The sequence below is a fragment of the Canis lupus genome, chromosome 9 (genome assembly GCF_003254725.2).
Source record: "Canis lupus dingo isolate Sandy chromosome 9, ASM325472v2, whole genome shotgun sequence".
Classification (NCBI taxonomy): domain Eukaryota; kingdom Metazoa; phylum Chordata; class Mammalia; order Carnivora; family Canidae; genus Canis; species Canis lupus.
In genome coordinates, this window is record NC_064251.1 from 31,994,746 (window position 1) to 32,019,412 (window position 24,667).

At 43.2% G+C, this 24,667-nt stretch overlaps 1 protein-coding gene across 8 annotated transcripts in view; it reads left to right on the plus strand.

The window, feature by feature from the left end:
- LOC112655455 (phosphatidylcholine transfer protein-like) overlaps positions 1-24,667 on the plus strand; it is a 57,725-nt gene that overhangs the window by 14,013 nt on the left and 19,045 nt on the right. For 3 of the 8 annotated variants that reach the window (XR_007412945.1, XR_007412947.1, XR_007412946.1), the window contains exons 2-8: positions 1,893-2,010; positions 5,323-5,402; positions 8,502-8,673; positions 9,542-9,609; positions 10,732-10,778; positions 11,436-11,540; positions 12,196-12,250. Coding sequence is in view for 4 of the 8 variants with exons in the window: in XM_025440572.3 (XP_025296357.1) it covers positions 1,893-2,010; positions 5,323-5,402; positions 8,502-8,673; positions 9,542-9,609; positions 10,732-10,778; positions 11,436-11,508 (558 nt within the window). In the remaining 4 variants the exon portion in view is untranslated. Of the gene's footprint in view, positions 1-1,892; positions 2,011-5,322; positions 5,403-8,501; positions 8,674-9,541; positions 9,610-10,731; positions 11,308-11,435; positions 11,976-12,195; positions 12,427-24,667 lie in introns of those variants that run through there. The other 5 variants (XR_007412948.1, XM_049114107.1, XM_025440572.3 and 2 more) reach the window with 5 other exon arrangements.

Genomic DNA, 24,667 nt, shown 5'->3' on the forward strand with positions numbered 1-24,667 from the left:
TGGAAGAACTTTATGAATTCAGTTTCAGTTTCATCTTCCATTTCTTACCAGGTGCTTTAACATACATATGAGATTCTTAAACTAAGATGTGTTTTTCTCTGGGTTATGCTCTCTGAACCAGGAATCTAGGTCTTGCAGCCTCAAGGTCTCTAGAAAGTATCACCATGTTTACTTCTTGACTTCACATAAGTCCTTGGCATGGAGTTTAAAAGGATAACTTTGTTCATGTTCGATTAGCCAGTAACATTGCTTTAGCACATAGAATAATGTGTCAATCTGAAGGCATTGTTTTGTTTTGTTTGTTCACTCTTGCAGGAAATTAAGCTAAAAGCCTTTGGTTTAATTTTTTTTATTTAAAAACTATTTTTTTTAGAGATTTTATTTATTTATCTGTGAGAAAGAGAGCGCATGCACAAGTGAGGAAGGGAGAGGAAGAAGCAGGTTCCCTATTGAGCAGGGAGCCTGACCTGGGACAGGATCCTAGAACCTAGCTATCATGACCAGAACCTAAGGCAGATGCCCAATTGCCAGAGAACCCAGGTGACCCACCTTTGGTTTAATCTTAATAGTAGAGCCTTTAGTAAGGGAAGGGAATTTTTAGTTGCCATTATACAGAAAATAAAATGTGTAGCATCGCCAACTCCAGCCCAGAACCCTCACAAAAACAAGGATATGGACTCATGTGGGGAAAAAGAAAAAAGAGGGAAATCTCTTGTTCTTCGGAATCTGGAAATGGTCTTTTTTTATGAATAATGGGGACTAATGTGATTTGAAGGTGCTGTCTCTTCCCTTACATACTGGATCTTAAGTTAAAAGAAGTAGTTGTTGCAAAATTCTGTGTTGGAATTGATAAAAAAGTATGTTGGATTTCATTATCCCCTGTGGGTATCTAAAATAGCAACCTGTCCCCTGAATTCTCCCACTTGGATGTGTATAAGCATCTCAAACTCAAAAGGAGAACTCCTAACTTTCCTACAACCCACAATCACCTCTTCCCAACATTCCTCTGTCTTAGGTATGAAGCTCTCATTTACCTAGTTGTTCAAGCAGAGGTTCTAAGAGGCAATTCTTTGGTTTCTCTTTACCCACAGGCAATCTGTCAGCACTTCCTGTTGACATTACTGCTAAATATATCCTTAAATCACTGGACTTCTCTCCATCACTACTGTCACCTCCTTGTTTAAATCCCTGTCATCTCTTATCTGGACTACTGCATTGGTTTTCAAGCCCATCTCCTTGTTCCCTTATGAACTACTCTCTATCAAGCAGCAAGAATCATCATTTTATTTATTATTTCCTTATTTAAAGTCACTCTTGGGTTTTCCATAGTAGTCAAAATTCTTATCCCTTACCCTGGTTTATAAAGCCCTTTGGAATTTGGCCCCCACTACCTCTCTGATTTCAGCCCATACCACTCTCCCCATCCACAGTTCTCTGGACCCATGACAATCTGTTCTTTGAGCATGCCAGTTCATCACCCTGAGGGTCTTTCCTCTACGGGAATGAGTTTTCCTTATCTTCTCATGATCAGCTCATTCTGATATTTAGAATAGGATGTTCTGATAAAGGTTATCCCTCATACAGGCCTTTTCTGACCACCTGATTATATAGGAATCCCTCTCCTTCAAACTAGGCACTACTAATTATAAAACTTTCCTTATATATCTTATTCAAATTACCTAGGTAGCATTTATAGCCATTATCACCACCAATGTCTATAAGTGAATATAAGACTCATGAGAGCAGGGGCCTCATCTGTTTTTTCATCATTGTGTTAATATGGTAGTGAATAATGGTATTGCATGAATAGCTGTTTTTTCATATGCTGTGTGATCCAGCTGTCCCTCAATTTGACAATCAATAGGTTGTTTCTGCCTGTTCTGTTTTTATAGCAGACTGGACTTTGTGAGTATAAGGTCTATGGTGTTCTGGACAATTGTCTGCCGGATGTACTTGCAGATGTCTATATGGACTTAGACTACAGAAAACAATGGGATGAATATATTGAAGGTGAGTGACAGATATTATTAATCACCTTTTAATCATCTCTAGAAAATAATACATATTCTTATTTATCTAGCGCATAGAAAACAAGGGGTTTAATCTCTACTATATTATGTTTTATTTTTAACTTTGTATGGAAGTCATAAGTGCTGGGCTGAAACATGCGCTTGTGGTTCTTTGCGTGCTTTCAGATGCCACTCTCCAATTTGCTCCAGGGGCTACTTTGTTCTCACTGTAAGTTTGTCATCATCCCATATATCTATCATAGAGGGTTTTCTGGAGGACGTATCTGACCTGTAACCAGCACTGGCTTCAGAGCAGAATTAAACGAAGGCCTTACCTGTACCAGAAACCCCAGCATTATGAAATCTGTCTGGGAACTGGCTGTCTTATAACTGGAGGGACCTCGGATTTCTTTGAGTTCCTTTACCCTCTGTCTTCTCGTGGAATCAGAGTTGAAGAGTGCCCATGGGGTATTCTCATCGAAAGTTCAATCACTTATGTGCCAACAAATTTAAATATCACTGGTTACCTTCCAATATCCTGCTACATTCAAAAAAAGTTTTTATCACCTTTGTGCAAAAAGGGATAAAAAATAAAAGTAGTACACTTGGGGCAACAGCCCAAGAGCCAGTGGGGCAGAAAAAGTCAACATCTCCTCAAATGGAAAATGTGGGCACTCATCCACAAGTGTCTTTTGGGGCAGGAATTAACCTATAAATTCTGGATAGTGAGGCAACCTTGTTGGTCCTTGGCATGGTGGCTGTCTGAGGATAGTGCTGCATGGTAGAAGCTGGACAGGTGCCCATGGACATCATCTTTTAACAGTTCATAAATTATATTTTAAAATGAAAATCTTGTTCTGATCCAAGTTGTGTTTTGGAAGTTGAATCAAGTTTTATAAACAACAAGAATGGAAAACACAAAAATACATAAGAATGTATATGGGTGAGAGAGTGGGAGGGTGAGGGGGTGAGTTGTTTGAGGCCATCTGAGCCCAGAAAACAGCATGAGTAAAGCAAGGAAGGCATGAAACAGCATGGCATGTTCAAAAACTGAGCGATTTTGTTTTATTGGCTTGTCGGTGTAGCAGACTCTAGAGCTAGGGATGGGGGTATGTCCAGATCCCTACATCCAGCCTAGCACCAGGCTACAGTGCTTAGATTTTACCCTAAAAACAGTGGACAGCTATGAAAGGCATGAAATAGGTGATCCTCCTGTCACTTAGAACTGGGAGTGGCCTCTGCCACTCAGTTACAGTGCACTAGAACTGCAGAGCTAGCCAAGGCACATGTAAACTCTGAAAGACTTTTGCTAGAGTCAGGACTCTTGGCCGCATACAGTAAGAAGTTAACAAACGCCAGTGTGAAGAAAAGGAAAAAGAGTTCATTGGTTCATGGCATTGAAAAGTCCAGGGGTTTCTGACTTCCAGGACAGCTGCATCTAATGCTTACTTTCTCCATCTTGACTCAGTTTTCTTCTGAGTTGACCTAATTATGAGGCAGAATCTTATGTCATGGGGGGGCGGCCACCAGAAGATCCAGGCTTCTAGTCTAGCCATGTAAATAACCCCACAGGAACAGGAATGAGCATTCTACTTTCCTAGTCATGGCAGCAGGAGTCCCACAGTTTGCTGTCATGGCACCTTATGGATGTTTGTCATGGTTTGGTCTCTCAGTGTTTCTAAATGCCCTTTCTATCTAGAGTGAATTGTGATGCTCACCCATGCAAGGGAGAAGGTTCTCTGCCTCAGTCTCTTTAGCAGCCATAGTTCAGTGATGCAATATAGACGTTGCCAGTAAGACAACGTACAGCTTCAGTTTGAGAGAGAACACCATGAGCAAGCAGGCAGCATGCACAATCAGTTTTCTGGTGATGATAGGGCTAAGGTATCTGACTATGGGAGAGACAGTTGCAGAACCTCTGATGTTTGGTACGTGGCATCAGCCATTCACACTATAGTGTCTAGTCCTGTAGCAGCAGTAGTTTGCTTCTCTGGAACAATTCTGAGGTTCTAAGTCTAACTCTGGTGCTTCTAGATGCTCTTTTTTTTTTTAGGATTTTAATTTTATTTTAGTGAGAGAGCGAGAGTGTGCACAATTGGGAGAGGATTAGGGAGGGAGGGAAAAGGAAGGGGAGAGAATCTCAAGCAGGTTCTGCACTGAGTTTGGATCCTAACATGGGGCGTAGTCCCCTGACTCCAAGATCAAGATGAAATCAAGAGTCAGATGCTCAAATGAGCTACACAGGTGCCCTGGTCCTTCTAGATATTCTGTGATATATCTGATATACCTGAGAGTCTTTACTCCACCATTTTTGGCCTGAATGTGTTAGAGTGACAGGTAAGACCCTGTCCCGATGAACCATCCCTGAACAAATCACTGAGGCCATGTCTTGCTCATTTTTGCCAGCCCTGAAATCAATGCTGAGTCAGTCATGCTTAAACCACATAGTCAAGGAGCAGGGGAAGGATGATACCCTGAAGGAGAATTGAGATTGTTGGTCCAGGAAGGGGGAGGTGATGTTGGGCATGAAAAGGTAACATGTCCACTTCTTCCCTTACTCTCAAGGGCTATCTTTAGCCTCTCATGGCACCATGTGTTGGCAAGCTCTTTAATCCAGTAGTCTGCTTTTAATAGGTTTTGTTTCCAAAGCTGAATTAAATAATACATTTTCCCTTACATTACATACATTAAATAATACATTAAGCATCTCCTCAAGGGGCTCTCGTGGTTACATCAGCAGCCTTGGCATGGCTCCTTCTCTAAATGGTTAGTACGGAGGGTACTGCGCAGCTCAGTGTCACAAGGTGTGCATGTCATCGAATTCCTTTGCTTTATCCAGCCAGAGAATATGAATATTAAGAATGATGGAATAGAATTCATTTCTCAGCTGAACACACTAGACTGGGTGATTGAGTCCCAGGCAAGCTGTAATAGGTCAAGAAATCCAGAGAGGTCTCAAAACATTTGGTACTCTAGTGACATCTGGTGGTTGCCCTGATTTAAAAACCTGAACATTTATTTTTGGAACCTGATTTTGTTTCATTGTGTTCTACTTGAGAATCTTGCTTGTGCTACACAATACACATGTTTTGTTGAGTTAGTTTATATTTCACCATGTTTTTATGTCTACCAGAGTGTGTCCTGGGGAACAAGCTTTCAACATTAATAAATCTGTATGATTTTTTTTTTTTTTTTAATCTTTGCCTTATGAGCTAGTGGTTTATCATGTCCTTAGAGGTCATCAGACTGAGGCTTCTTGTCAATTGGTGGCCCGGAAGCTTCCAGATACATTAACTTCTTTTGTTCTCTCTAGAACTCTACCAATTGGAATACAATGGAGATACCGTGGTCTACTGGCAAGTGAAGTACCCTTTTCCCATGTACAACCGAGACGTATCCTTTCTACTTGGTTTTCTTAGCGTTTCTGTGCCCCTTGGCCATCACTCAATGGTGGTATGCCCAGCCTGTGTGGACAGTTGTCCTTGATTCTTGTGGAAGCATTTGCTAAAACAGTTGCTTCTTTTTTTTTTTTTTTAAGATTATTTATTCATGAGACAGAGAGAGAGAAAGAGAGGCAGAGACCCAGGCAGAAGGAGAAGTAGGCTCCATGCAGGGAGCCCGATGTGGGATTCGATCCTGGGTCTCAGGATCAAGAAGCCTGTTGCTTCTTGTGTGGCTTTTGGAGACCTCAGAGTGTGATGTCTGCACCTGACCATGTGGAGCCTTGTGATTGTGGTCATTGGAGGGCAGCTCAGAGATTCCTGAGAAATTTTCTAAGGCTTGAAATTATTGGGCCATAGGATAGGGAACTAGGAAAGAACTTTTTATAAAGAGTGTTTGATACATTCCCTCAGTCTAGAATGGAAGTCAGCTCTAAGAGGTAAAATGATGAAGGCATATGTACAGATGATTAGAGGCAGAGTGGGGACTGGAATTCAGGCCCCCACTTTCCACCGCTCCCTATATCCCTTCCCATTTTATTGACCCTATAGTGATCCCTCCTTGACTGTTGTATGTGAATGTGGGTGCATGTTTCTTCACCTCATTTGCCTCCTTTATCATTAAAGCAGTTGAATGGGATACGGGGCAGGGGGAGTTAGCTGTGCCTCAAAGGTTCTAAGAAGCACTTTTAGGACTATCCTAGGAAGGGGCATAGAAATTTGAGGACAGGCAGGATGGGGGCAGGATGACTGACAGGTGAGATTTCCACCCCTTCACTGTCCTCTTCAGTCACAGTACCTGAGTGTGTTACACACCGAATGTCCATAGAAGATACTGTCAACAAATGGTCTTGTCAATTTAAAAAAATATTTTGGGGAACCACTGAATTGAATGGTCACCGGGATCTTTTCTATCTTTAACATTGTATAAATCTGTATGTTCCTAAATAATTATTCTCTAGAAAATGAAGGACATGTGGCTATATTTTATGTATATTGTTTGTGTGTGTTTTTGTGTCTATGTGCTTTCTTTGGCCTCAGATAATAAAAAACTCCATAAGGGTTTATTTCTTGCTTCACATACTGCTAGGTAGTTTGTACACATATGGTATGTGCTTCAACATATTGTGGATTACATAATCACTTAGATTTTATATGGTTTTCCCCGATCCTTCCAGCAGCTGTGCAAAGTAAGTACCATCATCCTCATTTCACAGTCAAGGAAACTGAGGCAAAGAGGAGTCCAGAACTTTGTTCTGGTTCACACACTAGTGGCTGGTAGGGGCAGGTTCAGGACCCAGGTCCATCTGTTTCCAGAGATGTTGACCTTGACCAGGGCATAATTCCATCTCTCTAACCTCACTGTGACATTGTGGGATAGGTCCTAGGAATAGACACTTGGGGTACTTGAAGTTCTATTTAATTGGTTTTCCAATACCACGCAAGCACATAATGAGTTTCTTAATCTTTCTATATGCATGTCTCTCCATTACGGGTTAAATTTTTGAGAACAGAGAATAGTGTAGTAGAAAAGACCTTTCATTTGGAGCCAGAGATCCGAGATTGAATGTGAGCTCATACTCTCATTTATTGTGTATCTTTGGAAAAGTCCCGTCACTTCTCTGGGCCTCAGTGAACTAGTGGTTCTCTGATCATAGGCTCTATGGCACACTGGACCTTCCAACCCTTTGAAGACCTCTTCCAAGTTTTAATCAACGTATCAGGTTGATTTTTCCTCAATGGAATGTCAGGTGACAATCTATCACATGAGATGAGCAAGTTTTAGGAGACAGTGGGACAATTTCTGCTGTGAGGAAAAAGTAAAAGGCTTGGGGGAGGAAAGCCAGAGCCAAAGCAGCATAATTTCTCCACACCAAAACATTTAAGAACTTTACTTGTCAGTCCATAGAGCATGGGGACAGTAGCCCATCCTACAGAGTGCCTGAATGATGGCTGGGACCCTTGTGGGTGCTGTAGAAACTCTGAGGTGGCATGGGGCTATGGTTGTTGCTGTTACAATGAGTATATTACCTTATACTTAGAGATTTTTTTGTTTGTTTAGGCTTTGAATTACTTCAGTGTGAAACCTAAAATTCTGTTGATGCCTGAGCAGCTGTGAAAGTCTAATAGGTTTTGGAGACAGATCTGAGTTTGCAGTCAGGTTCCAGTTGAGCTATGGGATCTTTGGCAAGTTCCTTTACTTCTGAGTCTCAAAATTGTCATCTGTAGGCTGGGGATAATGGCACCAAACTCACAGGGACCTTTTCAGGATCAAAAGTGATGCTATATGTAAGGCTCATGGGAAGGGCTTAAAAATTGGTAGCTTTCACTGTTTATTAGGATTACATTATCTTCCCTAGAATAGTACCTTAGACATAGTGAGTGTTCTGTGAGTGTTTACAGAGATGAAACGGCTTTGTTATTCTTGGTGGTTGACTAGTGTTAACCCAGAGTGAGGACATCTGGGTACTAAATATTCAGGTATTCATTACTCTTCCTCTGACCACTAGGTATAAGTAACATTGCTTGAAGATCCTACGTGCATAGGCATCACTAACTAGTGCTTTGGGGAGGACAGGACAGAGTGGAATGACCCCAGTGCTTATGGAGTACTTATTCTGCCCCAGTCTTTCTCCAGTGCTCTGAGCAAACCTGCCTGCTGGGCAACTTGATTCCCTTTTCCCACAGAGGGAAACCTAGCTTCAGAAATGTTGAGTAACTAATGCAGAATCACACCACTGATGAGCGATCCATCCTCTATCTCATAGTGCCTTCTCAGAGAAGGGAAGAGTCCTTTCGTTGTATAATTGAAAACGTCAAGGAATCATTTATAAGTAGATAATGCATGCTGTCAAATGAGCATATCAAGTAGTACGGGGCACAATCTTGGTATGCACCCAGGGAGACAGGACAGGGAAGTAAAGGAACAGTATAAGGGGGCAAATGCCAGGGGGGAGGAATAGAATTATCTCACATTGCTTCTGGCTTGAGAGGTTTCATTCCACCCATCTGAAATGCTGGCATTGATATCATGCCTTGACTGGCAGTATAGTACGTGTATATCCAACAGCGGCGAGACCTGGACTTGAACGGGTGGAAGATCCACGTGATCCTGGCTCAGAGCACCTCTGTACCTCAGATTGCTGAGAGGTCTGGTGTGGTCCGGGTGAATCAGTACAAGCAGAGCCTGGCAATCGAGAGTGATGGCAAGAAGGGGAGCAAAGGTAAAGGCGGGGTCCATGATGGCATACTGGGCAGGGCCACTCTATGAAGGCCATGCTGATTGTGTGGCTTGTAAAATACATGATGCTTATTACCTGAGGTCAGATAATGGGCATGGGTATAAAACAAACAAGAGAGCAAAACCTGGGGAGAGACTCAGTTAACCCCCCAAAACTTACTTGAATGCATGATGGGTATTGAAATCTGACTCAACCCATTCTTGGCTCTTGCATTGTCCAGAGGAAATCAAACCAGAAGGTTTAGAAATCCAGTACAGGCTAGTACTTGAGATACATACATAGGGCCTTGGGCATAGCGGTGGGCAAGAGGGCTGGCAGGACTGACTCTGAGGATGAAGCTCCTGCCTGCCTTGAGTTCCAGCCCGCACAGAGAAAAGCTTAACAGAGCAGTGGCACACAGCCACTTGCTGTACTGGAATCAGTGTGGCCTTGACTTGCATGTGAGGCAAAATCTGAACCATAATTCTGATGCTTCTCAGATCTGTCACCTTGGACATGCCACCTAACTGCTCTGAGTCTCCATGTTGTCATTTATAAGTGGGGGTTTAATTTTACCAAATCCTTTGGACTAAGATAATTAGTGAAAAATAATTAAATGAGAATTTATATCCAATGTCTAGCACTTGCCGGGCATTGAATAAGTATCAGAAAAATGTGCCTGTGGCTATGTTTTCATAAATATTTATATATAAACATTTATATTCTGGAAGGGAAGACACAAGAATCCTCTGGAATCCCTTCTTGCTTTCGGCCTGATGAAGGAAGGTGCGGGGCTGGGACGTTTGTAGAGTTTGTAGTTGTTTTTCTAACATTTTTCCTTCTCTTGAATTGTCCTTTCTTTCCCCTCTAGTTTTCATGTATTACTTCGATAACCCGGGTGGCCTAATTCCGTCCTGGCTCATTAACTGGGTCGCCAAGGTGAGATCCCAGGAGGCAGATGGGGGAAGTGTGTTTGACAAATGTTGACTTAGCCCACAGGGCTGTCAGGCTGAGGAGATGCCATGTCTCAGGCCTAATGAGGCTCTTTTATGAAGCAGCTTGGTTGAGTGACTACAGTTAGGACTGAGGTTGCCAACACCCAGGATGTGGGGGCTGGGACAAAAGAAGAATCCTTAGCTGGAATGTCAGACACTGCTTGGTAGTAAGACCCTGACAGGATCAGTCTCTGGATCCTCCAGACAATAGCCTGATCCTTGTAGGAAAAATGGTGCCTTTGAGCCCTGCATCTGCTTATAGAGTAGGACGGGCCAGCCTGGCTCGAGAGACCACCAGACATGTCCAAGCCTGAAGTCTCCAGTTTTGTCACTGTTGTTTCTCTGTAAGGAGAGAGAACCACAGTGCTGGCCTGATCGTTAGAGACTGTCCTGCCGGAGAACCTCTCTATGGCTCTGAATGGCTCTATGAGAACCATTCAGTGCTTTGTAGGAGTCCTGTATACTGGTGGGAGGTCTGGGCACATTCCCTGGGAGAGTGCAGAGCACACAGGCTTTGAGTCAAACCCATGTGACTTTGAATCCTGGCCCTGCTTCTGTCTGTATATTTTAGGGAAGCTGTTGATTTCTTCCTTTCTCTAAATGAGAGTATTACTGACCCTGTAGAATAGTGAAAATAATGCAGTGTCTGGGGAAAGTCGTGCACAGTGCTCAGCACTAAGGAATAACTAGTCTGTCCTTTGCCCCACATCCTCACTGTTTCCTAATTGTGTAGAAGAAGTCCTTTCTCTGATATCTGGGTTAGAATCCCACAACCCAACCCAATCCCATTTCCTGTGTTTTTTCTTTTCAAAAAATAGTGTCTCAGAAGAATCTTTGGTTTTTACTAGCAAAGCCAAGATATACAACAGATCCGCTGCTATCTAGTCTCACCTGTGCCTTCAACCTTTTGACATTGTCTGTGGCCATTTCTGTAGAAATTGTACAGGGGCCCTATTGTCATATTTATAATTCTCAAAACCTTCTTTGTTTACCTCTGCCCTATCCCAAGGAATCAAGAGTAATGTCTATGAGGACATAGAAGTAACAGTTCTCCTTTGCTTTGCAGGGTAGTGTTCCTGTCTTCTTGAATGACATGGCCAATGCCTGTCAGAGGTACAAGAGGAGAACCTAAGAATGGGGATTGTATGTTCATGGAATGATTTCTCTGGAAGTGCTAAAGCCACCTGAAGCTCTGCTTTCCTTTTACTTTCCATTTTCGGAGACCTGCAAGCTATCCAGTATTTCCTCCCTGAGTGTGTTTGCCTGACACCGGGCTTCCTTTCCCAGTCTCCCCACCCCGGGACTGGCTGCCTTCTTCCACTGTTGAATATGGGTCAGAATAGGGAAACTCTTGCTTGTTTATTTTTAAAAAGGGAAGTCCTCAGTAGAGAACACAATCATTCCATTGTGCCATTTCAGCGGGATGGGTGGGTGGAGGAACGACAACAATGCAGGAGCAACTGATCCCGGGGAGCTGGCTCCTTCCCAGAATGTGACTTCTTGCAGCTCAGGAGGGGCTGCTGCGAGCCCCATCCCCTTCAGAGTGGAGTCTCAGGGCAACAAGACTGGATGATATGGACTGAAGTCCATTTGCCTTATGCTTTAGTGTATTGATTTGGCTGCAGTGTGAGGTGATAATGCAGTAAGTCTCTCTCCCGTTCCTACTTGTGGAAGATCATGACCTGTTTTGATTTCAAACCATTCTGAAAAACAGTAGAGGCCTAAGCACTTAATGTGATAACCACTTTTTTTCTCATCATCCATGTCTAGATTTCTGTTTCCCACATGCCCCAGGGGAGAGGCTGCGCATACCTTGCTTATTCTGCATTTTATTGGAAACTGAGGCATCACGATGGCTCTGGAAGTTAGCAAAAGGCAAGATGCTCTGCACACAGCACTGTGATAAAGTGTCCTTCTATGCAATAAAATGAATTACCTTCTAGAACGTTTAGAGATACTGAACAGATAGAGTTCACAGCCAAGGAAATACTAGTGGATTGATCAACTCTCCACCTTTTCCTCAGGAATACAACCTAAGTTGCCTGCCTCTTTGACCACCAAAAGACTTCCAATTCCTTGTTTTCTCCTGAATTTTGGTAAACCAGGATGTTCCGTGGCTAAAGGCACAGCCTTCATGATCTCAGGGAAACATTTTAACCACAGTATTATGGTACTGAACCTTGATTAGAGGTCATAGAAATTCAGGATGTGAAAACAGAAGCAGAGGATTTATTAAAATGGGAGATCTCAGACTGTATGTTTGCTCTCTGGGAAAATAGATTGATACCAATAAATACCGAGTGACTTATATTTCTCTTGTTTGCAGCTTTCTTTCTACCATGTTCCTTTTGTGAGGTTGAATCAGTTAGGTGTCAACATTTGCAAGGCACATCCAACCTGACTAATGACCTGGAGTATAAAAAAGGATTTTAGGTGCATTTATATGCAAGACCAGGTATAGAGTGGCCTCACGTTAGGGTTGATACAGGTGCTCAAACTGACATTAGAATTTGGGTATATTCTTTTTCAGGTTATCTTTGATGCTGGGCTGTGTCTGGTGACCGGATTACTGCTGACAGCAAAAGGTAGACCTATACCTTTCCAGACTCATGCTGAGTCAAAGAAGACAACATTTCTTTCCAGTAGATCCTATAACCATCCTATGACTTTTCTCTCAACGATGTGTCAGTCCCTTCCTCAGTCATTGTGGTCTTATGGATAGACTTAGGCAAATAAGTGAATGCCTCATAAATTTACCATTAAAATATCATTATTGGTAATGTAGCTGGCATTTAATTTTAGATAAATGAAATCTAAATGTGTCTTGTAATAGAGGATCAAGTTGAAAATTTAAGTATAGAGTCACTGAAACACAGCACTACAATTACAGTTTTTCAGTAGAGAATCAAATTCAGTTGGTGTCATGCATCCCATATCTTTCAACAGCCTTTGATAATTTGCTAAGAACTCTGAAGTCACTACTTTTGCAGAGTTTCTAGGCAAAATAGTTACAGAAAAAGTCAGAAAGTTTGCAATAATTAGTAGAGTTTTGACTCTTTGGCATTTCTCTGTGCTAATTTGGAGAAGACAATCATCTACACAGCATTAAAATACAAGGTTATGTGGGAAACAAAACCCGTGAGCCAATTGGTAAATGTCAGAGGTGCAGAATATGTAGAACTGGTGCTTTAGAGGGTGCACCTGATTCCTCAGTGTATGCCTCTCCACAAAGGCTAGGGGTGTCATTTGGAATTTGAAAGTTGTAAACGTCCTTCCTGTAGCACTTTGGTTAACACTTATTTTTTTCCATGTCTGTCTCTTCACATACTAAGATCTCTGTGGATTGGAAGAGTTATTTTCCTTTGATTACTAGGGGACTATATAGTAGGTACTCAAAGGAATGTACTCAATAGTAGGTACTCAATAATTTAGAGAAGATGGACCAAATGACACCAGAAGGTAAAACCCATCCTGGTATGGAGGTTTAATTTGATTACATTAAATGATAACTAGTACTATTTAGTAATTTAATTCAGGCCAAATTATTTCCCAAATCATCATTTTTTGGGGGAAGAAGGGTTCTAGATGGTTCTCATTAGTCCTCTGTTTGTTAAGGGATGGCATATCTGGTGTATTTCTGGGTTATGTTTTGATGTTATAGAAATGGCATAGTCTGGACTGAGTTCAGTTGAGATTAGTCAGGATTTCAATATTTTATTTTATTTTTTATTATTCTTCCCCCCCCGCCCTCCGAGAAGGCATGTGAGCAGGAGGGAGGGGCAAAGGGAGGAGAGAGAGAATCTTAAGTAGGCTCCACGCCCAGTGCAGAGCCTGATACAGGGCTCCATCTTAGGACCCTGAGATCATGACCTGAGCCAAAATCAATAGTTGGGCACTTAACCAACTGAGCTACCTAGGCGCCCCAGGATTTCAGGATTTTAATGAAAAAAGTAGCACTACTGTTGGAGTTACATTTTTTCCACAGGTGAGTTATTCACACGGCATAACAATGAAAAGTTATTGACCATTATTGGAATTGAAGGATTCCAGCAAAGAGTTGCTTCCCTTGAAAATGTTCCTATTTCACACTGAGAGTCCTGGCCTACCCCTGGCACCCTGGCTGAAATTCCTCACCCAGAGTCCCCGTCTACAATGCTGCCCTTCAAACCTCTTGCTTCCCATATGGATCTGGAAGAGACAAAACCAAAAGAACCCATTCAATTCTCATGTTTCTGGTAGCACCAACCATTCAGCTGAGGGAATTATCCTTAAAAGCTTTGAGACATGCATTCACTAATGAATATATCTTGGGTCTGTTGTCCACCTGGCAAGGGGACAGACCGCAATGAATGATATTCCTGCAATGAATGACATAGATTTAGTGTCAGCTTATGGTCTAGTGAAGAAGCGGTGGGCAGGCTGTTGAAAGACTGAGTTTTGACAAAGGGCAAGTAAAGGGTGCCAGATGTAAAAATGGGGGCACTAACCAAGTTTGAGGGGTCAGGGAAGCACATGTTGTAGTTGGCTGCGAGAAGGTTGGAGAAGAAAACTGTTCTGCATGGAAGGAACTATTTGCCTTAAGCTCCTCCAGCAGGAGAACCAGTCACCTGTGAGGAACTACCAAAGCCAGTATGGCTGAAGCAATGGGCTGGAAGGAGAAACAGCTCACATGTGGCTGAAGAAGTAGGCAGTCAGGCCACGGGGGATGGTGAGAGCTATGATTTTAGACTTTATACTCAGATCACCAATAAGCTTTGTAGGATATTAGGCTGACCTAAAATCAGCAGTGACTTGATGAGTTTTTTCCTTCTCACCAGCTGCTCATTTTCCCCTCATGGCTCTTCTTTCACCATCTCTAACAGTCCAACACCATCATGGGTTCTCTCCATGGTGAATGAAGAGTACCTCCACGGGGTCCAGCCTTGTCAGTTGGAATCCTCTTCACCATTAGGTAACTGGCAGAGTAGCCCACACTCCAATCTAGTTTCCAAATGGAGTATCAACCTTTGAAGTCTAAACAGAAAAAAAGCAGGGAATATGCATGCACATCGCCTGCTGGTGTACAACATACCCTCCAATGGGCTGCGTCATGCAGCCCACAGGAGCAGAACCATTTCAGGATCCAGAAGTGGGAGAGAATAAGGAAAGGCACAAAAAATGTAAGCGGGTATGCTTTCCCAAAGTTGCTTTTTCCACATTCTTCCCCAACTACAAAGAAACTTATTTTTGTCTTGAAAAGACGGAAATATTGTTTAGGTTCTTAGAATTTAGAACTAACAAGAACGAAGGGCTTCAGAAAAATTATTTATATTGCATATTTTTTATGCATATTTTCATAGGTGTCAGCATGGATACACATTGTATGTAGTCCATTTCATGGGATATAATGATGGAACAACTAAGTGGCATTAACAGAAGTCAGGTTCAGTGCTACGCAGCAGAGTTCACAAAGGTAGAACAGTTTCTTCCACTAGGGAATTAGTCCAGAGAGGGCATCCCATACATGCACAGTTCACGGTAAGTGGACGATGTGATCACCTGTGTAGGAAAGGAAAATCTGTAGTATTTCAGGAGCTTTTTGGCAAATCGCTGTTAAGACAAAACGTCCCAATGGAATTGCTAATGCTCAACCCCACTCACCAAAAAAACAAAACAAAACAAACAAACAACAACAACAACAAAATTGACTTAATCACACACTTCTGGGAAATGAACTTAAACCTCTCCAGCCAGGAATCACCCGATCAGCACATGATACCTCACTTGCCTGATAGACGCCTGCCATCCCTAAAGCAAAGCGACCTTGCAATAACCAACCCGTTTTGTTGTCCGGTCACTGCCAATGTCTTTGATCTTGCACAGCTCCTCAGAGCTCCCTTCTACCTGTTGGATTGGATGCTGCCCAAGTTGAATCGAGTTTTGTTGAAGCGAGTTCTCAAATGCTTTAATATGCCTCAGTGTATCTCGTGAGAGTCTAGGTGTCCCAAGAGGAAAGGAAGGGAGAGCCTCCGCAGCCGCCAGGGGCAGGGGGCCACCGGGGCACCGACCTGGGGTGCACCGACCTGGGGCGCCCCCTGAGCCCGCAGCTTTCCTGCTGCCTCTGGGGTGGGAGTCGCGCTGGGATCCTGGCTCTGCAGCTTCGTGGGAGGCGCTTTCAGACTCGACTCGGGCATTTCTCTGTCCAGATGGAGTCCAGATGCCGGCCGGAGTCAGCCTGGGCCTGACTTAGAAACTAGCAGGGACCGCAGGGAGGTCGGGGCTGAGAAGGTGGGCACGTAGGGCGGAGCGGGCGAGCGCTGGCCTCTGTCCCTCTTGGAACCGGAACGGTTCTGGGTCCGCCTCGGAAACCAGCCAGGGCTGGAGCCGGGGTCTGGCCTAGAAGCCCGACCCGACAGGGACGGGCTGGTTCCGTTTAGAACCGACCAGGTGCTGGTGGGGCGACCGGGTGCAGTTTAGTAACCGAGGGCGCGCCCTGGGTCGGGCCTAGAAACCCGAGAGGGCGGCAAGACCCGGGCCAGGGTGAGGCCTGCGCTGAGGCCGACGTGAGATGTGCGAGGCCGACCGAGCGGCCGCCTTCCCGCAGGCCAGGCTGAGCTGCTGCGGCCTCCCCGAGAGCTCTTCACCCTCCGAAGCTCATCCACTTACCCGGAGCCCTGGGCCAAGCACTCACCATAAGGGGTGGAGGGAAACGACTTTTCCTCCATGTAAGATTCCTGGTGGCCAGCAGGAGACCCGCTGGGACACCCCACTCACCCCAGAGCCTGCGGATGGCATCCTGCGAGAACTAGCACAAGCCTCTGGAGCTAACAAGTCTTACCAAAGGTAGGGCTCCCATTTTCGTCTGTGTGTGTGGTGCCTGGTTGAGAGAAAAGGGCAGGATTTCATGTACCCCACTTTTCTAGATTCAGATGAGTAGGCAAAATGTTTGTAAGGATAGGGTCTTTGAATTGTGACTGGTGAAGGTGCTCTTGGGTGCTCCTGGGTGGTCAGTCCCTTCCCCTCCCAGGGATATCTTTGGCCTTCTTGGTTGTCTCATTCTGTGTCCTGAGAACCTGGCTTGGCAACGGCCGGGTTGGCTCCCACATATCGCTGTGCAGAAATGTAGGTGGTTCTCCGTTTCTGCCTGGCATCCTAGCGACTGTTTCCAACGTCAGGGAAGTTGCAAATGTCTTTCTTTTGGGAGTGGATCTTGGGGAGTGGGGTAGTATCTTTGCCCCTTGTCCCTATGGGGTTGCTCATTACTGCTGGGAATATTTACTGCCTGTCCGAGGCTGAAACTTGACAAGATACTCAAAAGGATTTCTTTTTTACTTATCTTCTTTCTTAAGAAGTTCTATGGTCAGACCTTGGCCAAAGTGGAAGCTGATATTCAGCGCCTGACAGGAAATTTGTCCTAGGCTTTCTCCCTAAGCTAAATGATACTGTGGACCCAAAAAAGAGAGACAAACGTTCTGGAACTTTTGTGGAAGGATTTACTAAAACATTCCAAAGACACACAGCTCTGAATCTAGAACACAGGAATCTTTTGACTTTCACCTTAGTGAAGTTCCTTTCCCTGCTATGAAGATGCAAACTGAGGATAAGGTAGTTGGATGGGAGGAGTGGTCTCCATATCTTTTGGGGTTGCAGCTCAATTCTTTGAGGAATTAGAAGCAGTTGTGCATACCTTATAAATCGAATCTTTAAAAGAACAGAAATGTGGTCTGAAAACTATTCAAAGTCCTTCCATGTGGTTTACCAGTCCCCAAACCTCTATTCATCTGGAAGGCTTGCAGAGGGTATCTAAGATCTGGACTGAGGGAACAGGAGTTCTTCTCCATGGAACTTGGATTTGTCTCTGTGCCTATTGTGATGTAAGTATTTTAGGTAGCCTTTCCCAGGAACCAAGGTAATTCTTACAAGGAGAGGAAAAAAGAAAAGGATATTTTGCACAATATGTCTATGAAAAATCTTTAAAGTCTCTTTCACAAACCTTAAAAGGTATCTGAGTAGGTAAATTTATTCCATCTACCAGTAAACACATTGGATCCTGGGACTCCAGGTTCAGGAACTGAGCGGAGAGCATAACCATCGGAGCCACCCAGGCCACCCCTCATAACTAAAATTTTAAAATGAAAGCTGTGAGATCTGTTCAAACTGTTTGTATATTTAGGTATAGTAATATATGTATGCTCTAGATACATTGGGGTTTTTTCTCTCTACCTTTGACTAGTATTTCCAAAATTAGTTTTCTTGAAATTTTTATTTAAATTCCTATTAACATGCAGTGTAATGTTAGCTTCAGGTATACAGTACAGTGATCCGACACCTCCACAGGACACCCAGTGCTCATCACAACCAGTGTGCTCCTCCATCCCCATCACCAAGTTCCCCATCACCCCACATCCCTCCTCATCTGGTAACCATTAGTTTGTCCTCTATAGCTGAGTCTGTTTTTTAGCTTGCCTCTCTTTTTCTCCCCTCTGCTCAATTTGTTTCTTAAATTCCACAGATGAGTGAAATACTTCTCTTTCTATGATTTATTTTGCTTAGCATGATACTCTGTAGCCCTATCCATGTCATTGCAAATGGGAAAATTTCATTCCTTTTTATGGCTGAATAGTATTCCATTTAAAATATAGACATCACATCTTCTTTATCCATTCATTAGTTGGGGACACTTGGGCTATTTCCATAATTTGGCGATTGTAGATAACGGTGCTACAAACATCAGGGTGCATGTATCCCTTTGGGTAATTACCTAGTAGTGTAATTGCTGGACTGTAGGGTGGTTGTATTTTTAACCTGTCAAGTTAATCGATGAAGTGTTCTATATACTGGCTAAAAGACAAATAAGCATTATATAAATATACTCTGATAAATACAGAAACTAACCCAAATATTTGGCAAGTTCACATGATCTAGGATAGTCCTCAGTAAATAAAAGCTAATTTAGGTTTATTGGTTTAATTGAAACAGGGAGATCTTGAGAGTTCCCAGTATTAAATATAATACTTTTATTCTTCCTCAGTTTACCAGAAGTCAAATAAGCTTATGTTTCATTCACATCAAATTCTGTGACAGAATTTGTCAGAAGGCAATTTTAGATGGCCAGCTATTTAATGTCTCTAGAAGTTTTCTGAGTAATCTAAGTATAATTATTATGGCCAAGTAAATTAAGATATATGTAAGACAAAAGTTTATAAATGAGCTTTTCCTCAATAACTGTATTTTATGATAGGTCTACTTTAAAGTAGTCTCTCAAATGTTCTTGGGACATCTCAGCCCATATAATCCTGTGAGCCAGTTTCTTATGATAAATCTTGAATTTGGACAGAAATTAGGAAGGATTGTCTTCACAGACAGACGGGATATTCTGAGGCAAAGCACTGCTGGAGAGAGAAACAGACAGATAGGGGAAATTGGGGGTAATAACCAAGAATAGCCAGCATTTATCGGCCACTTATGAAATGTCAGGCACAAGCTTAGCACTTTGCACACATCAGGTCATTTCCTCGTTGTTCATGTATGAAGACTGAGAGAGCATGGAACCTTGTCTTGCTCCTAACTATATTCTCCATATATAGAACACAAAAACTATTAAAACCATCTTCTGAAGGAACGGATGACTCCATGGTAGAGCTACAATCCTAAAGCCCCATGACCTCAGTTTGAGCGCTATGTCAGAAAGATGGGCACCAAAAAAGGGTATGCTCGATCCTGTGTTCCACCTAATTCTCACCGAAGAGTGAACTTTGAGAACAAATGAAGTTTTAGAAATGTTTTAAAGCTAGAATTACTTTGTCTTTCAGGGTTTCTTGGTTTTGCCTTTGTACTTAGAAATTAAAAAAATTCCTTTTTTGCTATGCATTTTGACTCGACTCTCTTGAAGACTTACACCGACTATCTGAAAACCCAGACGGGAAAGGTCTTATTGATTTAACTGGAGGAGGGGAGAGAGGCAGCAGGCAAAGCAGAAGGAGAAGAGAAGAGCTTTTCATTTGCAGGCCAGAATCCTGACGGTTCAGAAAACCTGTATTCCCCCAGGGACAGGTAGGGAGGTGGGTGGGGGAGAGGGCAGCACACCAAGTCCATTTTCTCCTATCTATCTTACCTGATTTGTCTCTAGTGGTTCATAAACCGAGAAAAAGCCAGTGGATACCAAGCAGGACAAAAAGGGTACTTAGAGCTCAGGGAGGACATACAGCAAGTTTTGTTTTATGTCAAACACTTAACGAGGGGCTGGATCTGTTTTTACGTGGTCATGGATTCTGCTTACCAGTGAATGTGGTGTTTCATTTTCCACGGGAGAGAGAGTAATAGTCCTCATCAGGAGCCTGCCCTTCAGGCCTGGTACTGAATAATTACTGGACTGCTGAAAGCTTCCAAGTAGAAGCTCAGCCTCCACTATACCGCTTGGCTCCTGTTCCCATTCCAGCTACTTTAAGCTCTTGTAAACAGCCTTTGTTTTCCATTACAAGCTGGGAAATGTGACCATGTGGCAGTGGTGCCGGGTCCCTGGAGAGGGCCTGCCAGGGAGGCCGTTTCCTCACATCTCCTTTCAGCTTGTAACTTGCTGTCGAGGTTGGCTAATCACTGAAGCTCCATGTCTTCCCATCCTATTCTGTTCCCCTAATTTACAGAACAGCCAGAGACCCGCTTGAGGACTAGCGGATCGACCAGATGTTTCCTGAGCACAGACAGAGTCCGTTTCCCCTTGCACATCATCTTGTGAGAGGGGAGGGCCGGCAGGGCGCTCACCCCTGCTGACATCATTGGGCGAGGTGGCCTGGGGGAGAATTTCAAAGCAGGGCAGCTTGGCTAGGGAAGAGCTCAGCTGGTGGCCCTGGGCTGGGATTAACTGACCCAGATGCCTAGGGAGAAGGATTTAGCAATTTAAGTGTGTTGGTTCTCTGGGAGGAAGTAGCCCCTCCATTCCCTGCACATCCCTGGGCTATGGATGAACTTCGCTGGTGGCTCCACATACACAGTCAGGATCACCTTCACTTCCGTCCAAATCCCTGTGGTTCCCGGACTTTTGCTTGAGGTTGTGATGAGACAAGCTCATTTGATTGCAGTGAATGATGGCAAAATCATAATAAATGATAATGATAATAATAATAATAAATTAGTGGGCCTTCTTCCCCAAATGCAACATAGGGGACCCACATGCTAACAAATCTATCATTTTGCATCACTTCCTTATAGATCACTAGCTTGTCAGATTCAGGGTGGTAGGAACCAATAAAACTTTTTAATATAGAGAACAACTGACACGGATTTAATTGCCAGCTTCCCCTTAGGAAGGTCATTAAAAGTAGATGAAACCAAGTAAATGAATAGACTGTGCCATTTACTATCATTCCAGTTTCATAAAAGAAAGGTTAGTTTAGCCTCTTCTGCTCAAATCCTTCCAAGGAATTGTCTTCACTGCTCCTAATCAAATCCAAACTACCAGGACCTGAACAGTTCCAAGTGACCCAGGATCGGGCCCCTGCCTACTTTTCAAGCTCCGCTTCCTTTTCCTGATTTCATTCCAGCCCCATTTCTGCACCTCAAAATTGCTATGGTCTTTGCATTGCTATTCCCAACATCTGGAATGCTATCCCCCCAGATTTGTATACAGTGCTCTGCCAATGGTAGGCAGCTTTCTGACATGGCTCTCAGCGGCCCCCAACTCCTGATAGTAACACCTTTATGTAGTCCTACCCCCTCCCCATATGTGAGCTGGACCTAATGACTAGCTTCTAAAGAATGGACTAGAATAGAAGAGGCTTTCTCTGAAGAGTAACAGCAGTGATGGGAGTCATATAGACATTAGGTTATAAAAGACTGTGACCTCATCCTTGCTTAATTCTCTCTGGCTCTCCTGGCGTACTTGTTCCAATGAAGCAAGTTGCCATGTGTGAGCTGGCCTATGGTGAGACTGGTGTGACAAAGAACTGAAGGTGGACTCTTGGCCAACAGCCAGTCTGAACTGAGACAGTCATTCCAACAACCGAGGAGCCACTGAATCCTGCCAACAACCATCTGAGTGAGACTGGAAGCCGATCCTTCCCTGTTGGGCTTTGCAATGACTGCAGTCCCAGAGGACATCCTGTTTGCAGCCTGGCAGGAGATGCTGAGCCAGGGACACTGGAACCAGCTGAACCCATGCACCGGTGCAGGCACCTCAAACATTGAGACAGCAAAGGTTTCATTTTAAGGCAGTTAGTTCTGGGGTAATTTGTTACATGCAACAGATAATTCTAATACACTGCTTCACTCTTTGTAGGCCTCTGCTCAAGTGTCTCCTTCTTAAAGTAGTCTCTCAGCTGCAAAACAAAACAAGTGAAACAATATTAATCACACTTAATTCTTTGTCCCCTCATGCATTTGTATATTTATTCATGGAAGTTATGACCACTTAACATTTACATTATGTATTTATTTATTTGTTGACTTTCTGGTAGAATGAAAATTCAGGCAATACCCCTCTTGTTCCTGTTTGAAGAAGATGGACATGTATTTGTCTTGATAGTGCTTACATTTATTCAACAAATATTTATTGTAGGCGACTATTTGCCAGGCCCAGTGATTATAGATTATTTATTCCTGTTCTCTGGAAGTGGGGCCAGTTAATTTTAGTCTACATTTTTTTTTTTTTTATGATAGTCACAGTGAGAGAGAGAGAGAGAGAGGCAGAGACATAAGCAGAGGAAGAAGCAGGCTCCATGCACCGGGAGCCTGATGTGGGATTCAATCCAAGGTCTCCAGGATCGTGCCCTGGGCCAAAGGCAGGCACCAAACCGCTGTGCCACCCAGGGATCCCTAGTCTACATTTTTTTAAGCTAAGTTGCTCTGTTTTGATAAGGCATTTTTCTGTGCCTTTAAGCATGTGAAAAACATGCAATATAGGATGGAGTCAGGGTGAAAGCAGTGTGTGCTTTATTGAGGTTCATTGTTGGATTAACATACTTTTTTGAGAAGTTCTTATTTCACACTCTGCTGAAGTCCAACTTCCTGGTAGTTTCATCTACTGGCCTTAGCTTTCCTCCTGGAAATAATGAAGAGCTTATCTAGTCTTCCTCCATAAGCCAGTTCTAATTGCCCCCATTAACTCTGTTCTTGAGGTGTAAGTTTTATTTTTCATTTTATTTTATTTTTTTAAGATTTTATTTATTTATTCATGAGAGACACACAGAGAGAGGCAGAGACATAGACAGAGGGAGAGGCAGACTCCTCTCAGGGAGCTGGATATGGGAGGACCCAGGATCACTCCTGGAGCCGAAGGTTGACTTTCAACCACTGAGCCACCCAGGCATCCCATCAGGTGTAAGTTTTATTTTATGAATTTATTGCCTCCTTTTATGCTCTAAACTTTTCATGGATATTTAGTGTTTCTTTATTTTATGTTCCTCTTTGTAGTTGAGATTGCAAATTCAGCTTTCTGCTTGCTGGAGAGGCAGTGTGTGATCCGTAGCTATTGGCCCTCTCTCTACCCAGTTTCCAATGAGAGTGGTAAGACCTGTGATGACATAACATGGTCTCCTGCAGCAGCAGTACCTGGGAGCTATGTTGTGTGTCTGTCTTAAGCTCCCACCATTGAATCTTGAGGCAGATTTCTCCGTTTCTGGGTGTGGGTGTATAGAGGGTGGGGGGGTAGATGGTGGTTAATCTGCCTGGCTGCTCTCCTGTTGTCATGGGAAATATCAGAGGTAGATTACCTCTGAATGTGGGATATCCTATTGTGTCCCTATCCTTGACATGCTTTCTTCCTATGAGTCCTGATCTCCAGCTTTCTTTGCATTTTATCTCTTCTGTTTTCTCTTTGTTTTGGACGATGAGATATAATAATCCTTATGTTTGAATCGTTATGTTTTAATTCTGATGTTTGTATTTCTGCATGTATGTTTTATGTATTTAAAAAGATAGGGGATCCCTGGGTGACTCAGCAGTTTAGCACCTGCCTTTGGTCCAGGGTGTGATCCTGGAGTCCTGAGATCGAGTCCCACATCTGGCTCCCTGCATGGAGCCTGCTTCTCCCTATGCCTGTTTTTCAGCCTCTCTCTCTCTCTCTCTCTCTGTGTGTGTGTTTGTGTGTCGTGAATAAATGGGTGAAATCTTAAATAAAATAAAATAAAAATATAAACTATAACTATGTATATTTTATATCCATAAATGTGTGAATATATGTAGTCAGTCAGCTTAGCTGCCATCTGAGACCATTAGCTCTACTCCCTTTTCTGTTGGCTCTGCTTAAAGATCATGATCATATTCTCCCTTATTCTGTCCTCCTTAGTCTAGATATCCCAAGTTCTTTTTTCCCTCAGCTTTTTGGGGAAACAATGGATATACATCACCATACAAGTTTCAGGTATACAGTGTGATGGCTCGATTTACATAGGCTTCCAAATGACCACCACGACAGGCTCAGCCAACATCCATCATCTATGTAGGCACAATAAAGAGAAAAGAAAAGCATTTGTCTTTGGGATTAGAACTCCCAGGATCCACTCCTTTAACAACCCGCTATATGACATACAGCGGTGTTAACTATGGATACCATGCTGTACTTTATATCCCTGATTCCTTTAATGATTCTATAATAATTTTCTGACCCCCTTCTCACCAAAACCACCGCCTCTATTCCTATAGACCTGTTGACTGAATGCACTCCAGTGGCTCCCAGTGTTGAGTAGAATATTCAGAGTAAAGTGAAACTATTACTTTTTATGTTCTGTGCTTCCTCCCATGCCGTCTAAGTCTGGGAGACCTTTTTTCTCTTGTACCCCATATTTACACTATTGGCTCATAATAATCAGTTCCCTTTCCACCCTCTCAAATTGTAATATATCACCTGTGTCAAGCAGCAGTTGCCCCAGCCTCTACTTGTGTAATTGATCCTCCGCCAAAATGAAAGGCTTCACACTTCTCTCTCATGAGTTTTACCCTGTTAGTTTTAAGCTCCACATCCTGTTGCAGTGTGTGTTGGGAGACACAGCAAACTAGCTTCAACCTATTCTTGCCTTTACCAAATGATA